Below are 13,759 nucleotides of genomic sequence, written 5' to 3'. Positions count from 1 at the left end.
GCTGTCGTCTTTAGTTTTTCTATGTCCATGATGGGCCAGTCTGGGCAATTGTTCTTAAAATAGTCCTTAATCTCTCAGGAATGATTCTTTACAAAATGAATCCTTATGAGTCTGGCATCTATGCCTCTGGAGATATCCATGCCATGATACCTAAAACCTAGTTCAACTGTCATAAAACTGAGATGGTCTCTTATTCTCTCCTTGGCTGAGGTCATCGAATTTAGTCCAATCACTTGGCCTGTCAGAGCAAGCTTTTATTCCCTTTAATAATGCATTTCTATTCTCACATAGATGGATGTAATCTTTGGTTGAATTTAAAATTCCATTTCAGGTTTTCTAGGGGCCAACATACTGCATCACCATTTTGAGACTTATTTACAGTGGAAAGGATCATGTTCCTTTCATCATCTGTTAACAGAGCATGAAGTAATTCTATAATATCTGATTCCTCCATGTTTGCCATAAATGTAATAATTAAAATTAGGAGACTAGCCATAAATTAATATTTTTATAAATCAAAGCTAGTAGGGGGAAAAGAAAGATGGAAAAATAAGAGTGAGAAGTATGAAGGTACTTTCTTTATTGCTTCATTTAGCTGGCTATTCTATGGCCTCCTAGAGGGCTCCTAACTACCCTCACAGGCAAGTCTGCTTAGCAACAAACATGGAAGAGAAGAGGCCAAAATTCACTCATACCTCACTTTATCAAATTTATTCTCCTATTTATTCTTCACTAACTCTCACACATGACATCTCCAGAGCCAGCCATGCTTTCTAATATGGCTGTGGCTCCCAGTGGTGCTGTACAGGGGAAGATTGCCCATCCCCCTTCTCTCTTGATATTCTTGAGTCCATTGCTGGCTTTTTCTAGCTGCCATTCTATCCTCATCACCTAATCTACCCCATGATTTCCCTCACATAGTCCTTGCTTCCAGGTCCCATGCGAGGTACATGTAGTGGAAAAGGGGGAAGGGCATATTTCCTTTTCACAATCTCCCCTTTGATTCTTGGGAGACCAGCATGCTAAATCTCCTCACTTGCGTGTTCTAGGAGATTTAACATGACACATCTCCCCCAATGAATCGTTCTACATGTGGAGCCTGTATATTTAAAGATTCTCTTACTAGAGGTAGCTCCAGGAATGCAGGGTCTTGGGCAGGACCCTAGGAGAGAGCTTTAATGATCTTCACACACCTAAATGTTCAACCTTCCCAGAAGTTTGGAAAGAATTTGATGTGCAGTTGAGTAACAGAAAGGACATGGTGCCCATAGTCAGAAGCAGTCAGGGATTAATCTAATCACTGCATGAACCCCAAAAGCATTATATCCTCCCACCATAATGCTTAGAATCACTGCAGAAAGAAATTTATTAAAGTTAAAATAAGCACATGCTTATCCCAGAGGAAAAATAGCTTCCTAACAAAACTGGCCAACTCTTTATTGTTTGAGGTGCTATTCACACATTTTGAACTCAGATCTCTTGGGTCACAGTGGGAACCTCCAAGGAAGCAATAATGCAGAAGAGTGGGAATGTTTAGGCAATGGGGTTGAGTGACTTGCCCAGGGCTGACACAGCTAGGAAGTGTTTAGAGGCCAGATTTGAAACTCAGGATTTCCCATCTCTAGACCTGGCTCTTTATCCACTGAACTACTCAGATGCCCCCTAATGTCTTTCTTTTTTTTAAAATGGTGTTTATTATAAGGAATCTATTTTTATTTTAGTGATCAGTGGCATTTAAGGATAAATTATTTAAAAAGAAATAAGTAATGACTATTCCAAAAAAGTAAATTCCTTATGGCTTAGTTCAATAGAAAAAACTAGTGTTGGCATTCATCCTGTGATCTCAGTTACTGTAACAGAAAAGATGAGATTGAACATGATCCCTTAGAAAATTACATTATGGGGGGACAGCTGGGTAGCTCAGTGGATTGAGAGCCAGGCCTAGAGGCAGGCAGTCCTAGGTTTAAATCTGGCCTCAGACACTTCCTAGCTGTGTGGCCCTGGGCAAGTTACTTGACCCCCATTGTCTAGCCTTTACTGCTCTCTTCTGCCTTGGAACCAATACACAGTATTGATTACCAGATGGAAGCTAGGTGTTTAAAGGGAAAAAAAGAAGAAAGAAAACAGAAAATGATATTATGCTTCCAGATGATACATCATGAAATAATATAAATCTTCTGTATATATGCACCAACTAGTATTAGATCTATGAATAGAGGACTGAGAGTACAGACAATCAAAGTGAAAAGGAAAGACTGAATGTAGAGACATTACGGAGTTTGAGTTCTAGTCTCAGCTTTTAGGATTTTGTTCAAGTCATTCAGTCACTCTGAGCTCATGGCCTGAGCTATGAATGCAATGAGAATGCTTCCCCTGCCTGTGCTCCAAGTTTCTTGTGAGGATCTAATATGAATATGAGTAAAAGTCTTTATCAGTGAAGTCTTCCTTTAGTTGTGAGCTAATGGCATGTTGGAATGATTGATTCTGCCCATTTGTGTTTGTAGACTTTTCTCTTTGCCTGGGAAAATAGAATGAAAGTCAGTTTTTATTCTGCCAGTTGAGGAAAAGGGATGTATATGTGTTGAGGTGACTATGGGTGTGTGTTGTTTGTTTTTTTCAGAAGGAAAGATCAGACTTGAAATGAAAGAGATGACTGCAGAGCTAAGCCTGTCTGGGGAAGAAACTCAGAAGCAAAGATGCATCGGTGATGGTGCCTGTGATTCCACTTGGAGAGAAAACTTGGATGTACATCAGAGAATCCACACTGGAGAGAAACTTTTAAAATGTAATCAGTGTGGAAAGGCTTTTACCCAGAAGGCTGGTCTTATCATACATCAGAGAATCCACACTGGAGAGAAACCTTTTAAATGTAATCAGTGTGGAAAGGCTTTTACCCAGAAGGCTGGTCTTATCATACATCAGAGAATCCACACTGGAGAGAAACCTTTTAAATGTAATCAGTGTGGAAAGGCTTTTACCCAGAAGGCTGGTCTTATCATACATCAGAGAATCCACACTGGAGAGAAACCTTATGAATGTAATCAATGTGGTAAAACATTTGCAAAGAGAGCTTATCTTACTGTACATCAGAGAATCCACACTGGAGAGAAACCTTATAAATGTAATCAATGTGGAAAAGCTTTTATACAAAGGGCGAGTCTTACTGTACATCAGAGAATCCACACTGGAGAGAAACCTTATGAATGTAATCAATGCGGTAAAACATTTGCAAAGAGAGCGCATCTTACTGTACATCAGAGAATCCACATTGGAGAGAAACCTTTTGAATGTAATCAGTGTGGAAAAGCTTTCAGACTCAAGTACAGTTTTAATCTACATCAAAGAATCCACAATGGAGAGGCTCCTTTTGAATGTCATCAATGTGGAAAGGCTTTTACACAGAAGTCTCATTTTACGGCACATCAGAGAATCCACACTGGAGAGAAACCTTTTGAATGTAATCAGTGTGGAAAGACTTTTACACACAAATCTGGTCTTACTGTACATCAGAGAATCCACACTGGAGAGAAACCTTTTGAATGTAATCTCTGTGGAAAGGCTTTTACACAGAAGTGTGGTCTGACTGTACATCAGAGAATCCACACTGGAGAGAAATCTTATGACTGTTACCGGCTTAGTAAAATCCTCAGTCAAAAGTCAACCATTATTTCCCCTCAGGCACTGCCAAGACAGTAAACAGCAGTCCTTGGGGGCAGCTGTGTGCACCCCAGCCATACCTTTGGGAACTTTTGCTCTACTGATGACCCTGGGGTCGCCTGCTAACTAAAGGAAGATTGCAGGACCCTCCACTGGCCCTGGACGTGGGGCCTCAGCACATTGATCAGACATGGTCCCAGGCTGTGCCTAATGATGGAGGAGCACACAAGTAAGAGCAATGGTTTTGTCTCACTTGGAAGTAATCCAAGTCTAAGGTTCACATAATCAAGCTGAATCCCTTTCTTTTTCCCGATGGAATCATGAGTATGATTAGTACTTCAATTTAGGAAGATGAGAAATAGAGACTGCTTGGTGTCTCATGGCAGGAGACTTCAGGGGCCTAGAAAGGAGCCTCCATGATCTTCAGTGTTAGGTCTAGTCCTTTAAATCAAGAAAAAGAGAGTCACATACTGAAGCCAGAGCGTGCATTGACTACTAGGAAAGACATCAGAATGCAGAATAGAGATTGAGATTGAGGCCTAGTATCAGCCCTGGCCTAGTCTATTAGTCAGTAAACATTAATGAAGCACCTACTATGTTCTAGCCTCTGAGGACACAAAGGGAAACAAAACACAGTCCCTGTTGTCAGAGCTCAGAATCTAGTATACAAACATAGTGATAGTCAAGAAGCAGTAAAAGATCATAAACCTGACTGTTAAATGATCCAGGGAAAAGAGGGTGTTTTATGAATGGAAATCCATTTAATTAAACAGGGAAATAAGTGAATAGAAGTATGAGAACAATTCAGTTTAAGAAGGGCAGAATTGGGGAACAAAGAGTAAAAATCAAAATCATAAGGAAAAAAAGTAATATCTAGCAGTTAAATAGCACCTACTGTATGCAGTGCATTTTATCAATATTACCTCATTTGGTTCTCATAAGAATCATAAGGGTTAAAATTCTTATTACTTTATCCATTGTGCCACTTAGCTACTTAATTGGAATTGGTTGATGAGAGCAGTTTGTTTCAGTACCATGAATGTAGCTGAAGCAAACACTATGGAAGCATTTAGAGTTTGATCAGACATCAACGACTCCAAGATAATTCACCGTATCTGGGGGCATTGCAAGTCATCTTGTCTTTTGCAACATGAGCAATATGGAAATCAGTTTTATATGACTGCACATGTATAATCTATATCAGATTGCTTGCCATCTCAAGGAGCAGGATATGAAAGTAGGGAGGGAGAGAATTTGAAACTCAAAATTAAAAAAAAAATGCTGGGTCACCAGAGCCAAGACAGCAGACAGAAATCAGGGATTTACCTAAAGTTTCCCAAATTCTCCTCGATATGATTAAATGTCTCAAAACATTCTGGAACAGAAGAACTCCAAAAAGGATGAGGTTCAAGAATTTTTTTGCCTAGAGACTTTAGAAGGCCAGCAAGAAAGATCAATCCCACCATGGTTAAAGTGGAGCAAAGTCTAGCGCAGGCTATACCTTAACAGAATAATAGCAAGGCCATGCCTTACTCTGTCAGCAGCAAAGCCATGTGCCCTGACCCATCAGCAGCAGGCCCTTAAGGGAACTGAACTGGCAGAAACAACTTCTGGAGCTCTTAGTCCACAGACAGTAAGGGCAGGGGGTGGTCAGACAATTTAACAGGAGATCAGAGGTCCTTTTTCTAGCATTGTGTGCAGGAGTCTGTTTCATAGCTCATATGTGGGTTCTAGTTCCAGGCCTGGTGGCCGTCCCAATGTAAGAACCTCCATTAGCGACAAGCACTAGAAGTAATAGAATTTGCACCCATGAGGGATTTGGGATGTTGATCACAGTTCCAAAATGTGAAATAAAAGGCTGGTTATTCACAGTCCAGAGTATAAGCCAAGAGAGTAGTGAACATACCTCTTTGTATATCACATCACCTTGGAAGAAGTGAAAATGTATAGAACCACTCAACCCCATTCCAACACCACCTCTTAAAGCACTTATATTAAAAAAAAAAATACCAAGCTTCTAACAATGCCTCCTCTACCCAGGAGCAGACTTAAAATTTAGCATAAAAGTCAAGAAATAGGCTACGGAAATGAACAAACAACTTTGAAAAAGCACTTCACCATAAAAAGTTACTGGGGTGACAAAAAGATCAAAACAAACTGAAAATGACAAAGTCTCAATGAAAAATGTGAATTGATTTCGGGAACAAAAAATCCTAGAAGAGCTGAAAAAAAAGATTTTAAAACTCAAATAAGAGAAATAGAGGGAAATTGAGAAAATAATTGAGTGATAAATAAAATAAAATTTTTTAAATGGTCTGTAGTTTGGCAAAGGAGGCACTAAAATACTGAATAAAAAGATATTAAAAAACAATAAATGAAGCGTTGAAAAGGGTACCAAAATCCATTGAAAAAAGGAACTTCTTTAAAATCAAAATTGGCCAAATGATATAAGAGATACAAATATATATTGAAGAGAACTTCTTAAAAAGTAGAACTAGCCAAATGGAAGAGACTCTAAATGAACACCGTAATGAGAATATCAACAATATAGAAATGAGTTCGAAGCAAGGACACATGTCATACCCAGTGGAATCGTTCGTTGGCTAAGGGAGGAGTGGGAAGAGGGGGGGGGGGTGGAAAAGAAAATGATCTTTGTTTCCAAGGAATAATGTTTGAAAATGAACAAATAAAATAAAAAAATAGAGCTAGTCAAATGGAAAGTAGAGCTACAAAAGTTAAATGAAGAAAATAATTCCTTAGAAATTAGAATTGGGCAAGTGGAAACTAATGCCTCCATGAGATGTTAAGAAATATTTTAAATCAAAAGAATAAATAAATAGAAAAAAAGTGAAATATCTCATTGGAAAAATATCTGACCTGGAATCAATGCAGGAGAGATAATTGAATGACTGTACAAGCTAAAAGCTAGGATTAAAAAAAAAAAGCTAAATTCCAGGGCTCCCAGATTAAGCAGGAAATATAGCAAACAATCCCCTGAATTGAAACAAAATTCAAATATTGTGTAGTCATTATACCACAAGATTTAGCAGCTTTGATATTAAATGATTGGTGAATTTGGAATATGATATTCCAGAGTGTAAAAGAACTAGGATTATAACCAAGCATCATCCACCCAGTAAAACTGAGTACAAATATTCATGAGGAAAAAAATGAATGTTCAGTGAAATAGAGGTCTCCTCAAGCACTCTTTGTGAAAGGGACAAAGCTGAAAAGAAAATCTGATTTTCAAATATAAATCTCAAGAGATGCATAAAGGAAAAGAAATCCTAGATCAGTCAGTAAATTTAAGCTGCTTATGTTCCTACATGAAAAGATGATATTTATAATTCCTAGGAACCTTATTGTTAGATGGGCATGGGTATGAGTTTATAATGAGATGAATGCATAAAAAAATTAAGGGGTGAGAAGGATGCATTTTAAGGTTCGTTTGTTCAACGATTAAAGTCCTACGTGATCTGAGTTCAGACCGGAGAAACCCAGGTCGGTTTCTATCTATATAATTACTTCTCCCAGTACGAAAGGACAAGAGAATTAAGGCCAACATTATAAACAAGCCTTACAACTAACTAATGAACCTATCTTAATTAGTTAGTGCAAGTTTTTATTACTCTAGAAAAGAGTTATTAAGGTGGCAGAGCAGGTAATTGCATAAAACTTAAGCCTTTATTATCAGAGGTTCAACCCCTCTCCTTAATACATGTTCCTAGTCAACCTACTAATTTATATTATTCCCATTCTACTAGCAGTAGCTTTTTTTAACATTAATTGAACGAAAAGTTCTAGGTTACATACAACTCCGAAAAGGCCCTAACGTCATCGGACCATACGGTATTCTACAACCATTTGCAGACGCGGTTAAACTATTTACAAAAGAACCACTCTGACCTCTAACATCATCAGTTTCAATATTTATTATTGCACCTATTCTAGCTTTAACCTTAGCCCTAACAATCTGAACCCCCTTACCTATACCCCACACCCTAATTGACTTAAACCTAGGACTTTTATTTATCCTAGCCCTATCAGGATTGTCTGTTTACTCAATCCTATGGTCAGGATGAGCATCAAATTCTAAATATGCACTCATTGGAGCCTTACGAGCTGTAGCCCAAACAATTTCATATGAAGTCACATTAGCAATTATCTTACTTTCAATTATACTAAGTAATGGCTCCTTTACCTTAAAAAAATTTAATAATTACCCAAGAAAATTTATGGTTAATTATAACCGCATGGCCCCTAACTATAATATGATATATCTCCACATCAGCCGAAACAAACCGAGCTCCTTTTGACCTAACAGAAGGAGAATCAGAATTAGTATCAGGCTTTAATGTTGAATATGCCGCAGGACCATTTGCTATATTTTTCCTAGCAGAATATGCAAATATCATAGCAATAAATGCCATAACAACAATTCTTTTTCTTGGTCCCTCACTAAACCACAATTATCCACATATTAGTACTACTAATTTTATATTTAAAACAATATTATTAACATCAGCCTTTTTATGAGTAGGAGTATCATACCCTCGCTTTCGATATGATCAATTAATGTACTTACTATGAAAAAGCTTGCTACCAAGCACCCTAGCACTATGTTTAATGTTTATTTCTATTCCAATCGCACTATCAAGCATCCCACCACAAATATAAGAAATATGTCTGACAAAAGAATTATCTTGATAGGATAAATTATAGGGGTTTAAACTCCCTTATTTCCAGAACAATAGGAATCGAACCTACATTCAAGAACTCAAAATTCTACATTCTAGTAAGGTCAGCTAAATAAGTTATCGGGCCCATACCCCGAAAATGTTGGTTTATACCCTTCCCATATTAATGTCCCCCTATGTATTAACCATTGTTTCGCTCAGCTTATTAACAGGAACTTCAGTAACTCTAATTAGCAATCACTGGTTAACTGCCTGAGTAGGCCTAGAAATTAATACACTAGCTATTATTCCATTAATAACTTACCCCCACCACACATGAAATACAGAATCAGCTATTAAATATTTCATAACCCAAGCTATAGCTTCAATAATCCTAATATTTTCTATTATTTATAATGCATCCTTTACTAACCAATGAACCATTAGTCATATACCCAATCAATGAGCTTCACTACTAATAACCCTAGCCCTAGCAATAAAACTAGGGTTAGCTCCATTTCACTTTTGAGTGCCAGAAGTTACACAAGGAATTCCACTCCTATCTGGCATAATACTCCTAACATGACAAAAAATTGCTCCTATCTCAATTATATATCAGATTTCACCCTCACTAAATATATATGTATTAATAATTTTAAGCATCCTATCAACACTCCTAGGAGGCTGAGGGGGATTGAATCAGACACACCTACGAAAAATATTAGCATACTCATCAATTGCTCACATAGGATGAATAACCATTATTATCATAATTTACCCCACACTTACTATATTAAACTTATTAATTTATTTTACTACAACTATTACTATGTTCCTTATACTTAACCATTCATCAATAACTAAAATTAATTCACTGTCAACCCTATGGAACAAATCCACCCCTATAATTATTATTATCATACTAACTCTTCTATCCTTAGGAGGACTACCCCCATTAACAGGTTTTATACCTAAACTTTCTAGCAGTTTATTTTGTGATGACAAAGAACTGGAAATTGAGGGGATGCCCATCAATTGAGTAATAAATGAAGTTTTGGTATAATGATTATGACTATACTGTTGTGCTATAAGAAACGATGAGAATACAAAAACTTTTTAATTTGATGTATTTATTTTGCATTTTGTAACTCTTTCTAAGTATTGCTTGGTTTTGAAGTCTTTCCCTTCCCAAAGGTTTGACATGTATGCTATTCTGTGTTCGCCTAATTTTCTTATAGTTTCCTTCTTTATGTTTATCTTCTGCTTGTGGATAGTGTTTTTTAGATCCCTACAGATTGTTCAGGGACATTACACCGCCACTAAAGGAGAAGTCCATTACGTTCGATTATACTACAGTGTGTTTGTCTCTGTGTACAATGTTCTCCTGGTTCTGCTCCTCTCGCTCTGCATCACTTCCTGGAGGTTGTTCCAGTCTCCATGGAATTCCTCCACTTTATTATTCCTTTTTGCACAATAGTATTCCATCACCAACATATACCACAATTTGCTCAGCCATTCCCCAATTGATGGGCATCCCCTCGTTTTCCAATTTTTGGCCACCACAAAGAGCGCAACTATGAATATTTTTGTACAAGTCTTTTTGTCCATTATCTCTTTGGGGTACAAGCCCAGCAGTGCTATGGCTGGGTCAAAGGGTAGATATTCTTTTATGGCCCTTTGTGCATAGTTCCAAATTGCCCTCCAGAATGGTTGGATCAATTCACAACTCCACCAGCAATGAATTAATGTCCCTACTTTGCCACATCCGCTCCAGCATTCATTACTTTCCTTTGCTATCATGTTAACCAATCTGCTACATCCAAGACAATTCTGAAGGACCCTAGATAAAAAATGCTACTTCCAAAGAAAACTGATGGAGTCTGAATGCAGATCAAAGTCTTCCTTGATTAGATTTGCTTTTGTCGGGTCTTGGAATGCAGGAGGGAAAAGAATGCCTCAAATTCTCTTCAACTGGAGACTCAAATCATGTTACTTCAAGAAGCATTTCTGAATCAGTTCTCATTTATAAAACACCTACTAAGGGCCAGGCAGTAGACTAAGTGCTAAGGATTAAAAAAAAAAAGAATGAAATGATTATTCCCTGGAGGAGCTTGCATTCTAATGGTTTAAGTCAATAAGCATTTGTTAAGCATCTGAGACCCCAAGAAATAGTAGTTGCTGGAGATATCAGGCATTGATTGAAAACAAAAACCGGAAACAACTTGCAAATACTAAATTTCCTCAAATCCCAGCATGCCCACATCTGCATTTCCATTTCTACTATTAAGGTCTTAGGTCTCAGAATGGCTTATTAAGTCCTGCAGGAGAAGTGAGAGCAAAAATAGGGGGCCTGTCGAGGAGCCTCTAGAAGTTTTACTTCTAAAATTTGAAATATAGGAATGATGAAACAATGGCTGAGGCACTTCCCAGATACAGCTTATAGGCTTCTAAAAGGTCTAGCTCAGAAATTTCCTTATTTCAATTTGTGGAGCTCCTGAAAGGCTTCTGGGGTCAACATGAGTTGTAGGTGCTGATTAAGCAACAAATCTGGACCCAGAGCCATAAACAAGTCCAGTCTCGAAGCTACACAGGACAATTGAGAGTTTCCAACAAAGCAATCTGGTTTTCCCACAGGTTCTAGATATGCTTCAAGAAGATGTCCACAAAGGCATGTGAAACCTCAACAGCATCATCGTAGAGTCAGGCTGGCTCCAGAGCTCCCTCCTGAATTTCACAGGTTGGGTTTTCCATATGATATCTCAGAAATGAGGCAAGTCTAAGCAGGGGCTTTCTAAAGGTATCAGAAATAGATCCAAGCTTCAATCTTCCACAGTGATAGTATTCACAAGGCTCTTCTCCAGCCAGAGTTGTTTTCTGGTAAAAAGCAAAGGGAATGTTGGCTCTACGGTTTCCCCATCAATTATTGGGAAGACTACTACAAATGATCTCATGTAACCTTGTGCTCTAGGCCTTTCCATCTCCTTTCCCTTTGAGATTTGATTGATTAATATTTTCTTCTTTATGCTGGAAAGGAGATAAACAACTTTCTCCTTCCAGACTGAATCCTTTTGGTGACAGACAAATAAGGAAACCAAATCAGAGACAGTGAATGCAATTTCATGGGCACATCTGTCAGTGAAGATAACCTACCCTGGGAGTCAAGTCTTCTGATCCTCTAGGGAAGAGGGAGGCCTGAGACAGCCACTGTTTGATAAAATTGCTCAGAGATCTACTTGTGTCAGTCTTCCTATTGACACTACTGGAATCACTGAGTATGAATAATATAAACTGTATGTGGTTCTACTGGCTCCATCCATTTCTTGCTAGATGGGTACAATGAGAAAAAATTGGACCTTCACCCTATTTGAATAGCCCTCTGCCCCTCCTTAATCAATGATTTTACCCCTAGATTCATTGCTAATCAATATAATCCAGTTTAAAGCCATTCCATAAGGGGACTGATTATTTCTTGTGTATTAAAAGTCATTATTGTACAATGAGTCAGTTAAGGATAATCAACTAATCCCAATATGTAACAGAGTTAAGAATAATTAGAGTAGGTTAAATAGATCCTATCTTATAGTAGATTGTCAACTTGTCATTACCATGTACTTCACTGAGCACAAGAGTGTCCTAACTAGAGGACCTCCATCGATGTGGCCTGATGACTAAGTAGGCAAGGAAGACCCCCAAAACTCCAGCCTGGATGGTCTGAGTACTGTAGGATAGAAATGTTCTAATGGGTTGGAAGGTCCCTGCAAAATGTAAAATGTCCCCTTGTTAGGAGTCTGTTGGCCAACATTTAGGTGGGATTCTGTCTTCTCTGTACATACATTTGTAAGTCTATTACTCAACAATAGAGGTGGAGATCTACTAGACCTTTACTCTGTGAACCCCAAAGTGACTGTGGGACCCCCAAGGAGATTCTGTACTTTGTACTGTCCCATCTGAACTGTCTGGGATTTAAGGATTATAAAACAAGACTCTGAACACGAAGTGGTCTCAGATAGTGGCCAGGTCCCTTTAATAAATAGTAATTGACTCAGAGCTCTGCCTCAGTGACTTTATTTATAGGTTAGATCATTTCTGGAATTACATTATGGTTACCCCAGATAGGATGATGAGGTGTGAACCTTCCCTAGATGCTATACCCCATTCCTTAAGGTACTCCTCCCCCTTTAAAAAATAGGAAGCTAGTACCTGGATGAATTTTCACCATTGGCTCATCTGCCAACAAAGACTTGGGTTGGTGGGACCATCTATTGTTCCTACCCAAATTCTCCAAGCTTAAGATGTCTCCCCAAGGCTACGGATTGGTGAATTTACCTGAAATCACCCCCCCACAACACCCCACAAATTTAAAAGGGTAAAAGGTCCCAATTGTATTAAAAGTGACTATTTGGGTGTATGACTAAATTATGTGAATTAACCAGCACTTATTTAAATTGCTTGAATTATTAGGCCATATTTTCTGCTTTTAAAGCCTAGGTTGATTTTTTTCCTCCTTTTTTCTTATCAGAGCTAGGGAGGTATAACGGAATCACTGCTACTGCCACTTTTTCAGCCTCCAACCAGGAAAACCAACAAACCAAAAAATATTTTAAGTTTCAAACAGATTTTTTACTTTCTGGTGGTCAGGGATGGAAGTTATTTTTTTTTTAAGGATATATACATTTTATTGCTTATAATATTAATAAAGTCATTTTCAGTGATATTAGGGTTTCTGCTTCAGACACTGAAGACCTAAGTGGCTCATCTGAGGCCCCCAATGCCCCATTTCAGGAATTTGAAATTGGAGAACTTTCTAAAATAGTTCCCTGAATCCTAAGAGTATTAATTATAATCCAGGACCCCATAATGATGCACTCAGTACCTCCAGGATTAGTGCACCATCCTTCTAGTTAGAGAGAGGGAATAAGATAGGGGTACAATCTTCAGAAGAGGAACCTCTAAGACATTTAGTCCTCAGAAGCATAGCCTTTGGGCATCCAGTTGTCTCAGAAAAAGTTCTGAAGTTGCCCTCTCCTAGGTAGGGATGTCCACAGGATGGAGGGTGTTAGGATCGCATGTTAAAGGAATCAGAGAAATTCTTTTGGCTACAATTTGAACTTTGTTACTATTCTACCCTTGGAAAATGATTGGCTTTAATTGACTTCCAACCTTCTTGCCCTGTTATCCCCAGGCCTGCCAGATGAGCAAGGCAAAAGAATGAGAACAGTCTAGAGCTCCCTAAAACACCTGCATAAGTAAAATTTGGCCTTACCTGAGCTGTTCTATTCTTTGGGTTAATCCAAGTTAGCAGGTGCTTCCAAGCATTTGTTTTCAATCTGTGCTTTTTCACTTTGGTCTGATCACCTGGAGAGAAATGATTAAATAAAGCAAACCTTTTTTAAAAAACATTTTTATGGGGGCAGCTGGGTGGCTCA

The 13,759-nt window shown here is 38.2% G+C and overlaps 2 protein-coding genes across 4 annotated transcripts in view; one reads left to right on the top strand and one right to left on the bottom strand.

Moving 5' to 3' along the window:
- Positions 1-13,289, top strand: part of LOC130456860 (zinc finger protein OZF-like) — a 36,808-nt gene extending 23,519 nt beyond the window's left edge. For all 3 annotated transcript variants that reach the window (XM_056814459.1, XM_056814458.1, XM_056814460.1), the window contains one exon: positions 2,621-13,289. In XM_056814459.1, the coding sequence (XP_056670437.1) occupies positions 2,621-3,696 (1,076 nt within the window). In that variant the 3' untranslated portion in view covers positions 3,697-13,289. The remainder of the gene's footprint in view (positions 1-2,620) is intronic.
- The window catches only part of LOC130453528 (zinc finger protein 260-like), a 498,148-nt gene that overhangs the window by 176,517 nt on the left and 307,872 nt on the right, over positions 1-13,759 (bottom strand). The window lies entirely within an intron of this gene.

This window comes from Monodelphis domestica, chromosome 2 (assembly GCF_027887165.1).
Source record: "Monodelphis domestica isolate mMonDom1 chromosome 2, mMonDom1.pri, whole genome shotgun sequence".
In the NCBI taxonomy this organism is placed as follows: domain Eukaryota; kingdom Metazoa; phylum Chordata; class Mammalia; order Didelphimorphia; family Didelphidae; genus Monodelphis; species Monodelphis domestica.
The sequence above is the reverse complement of the archived record's forward strand: the minus strand, read 5'-3'. Positions and strand labels throughout refer to the sequence as shown.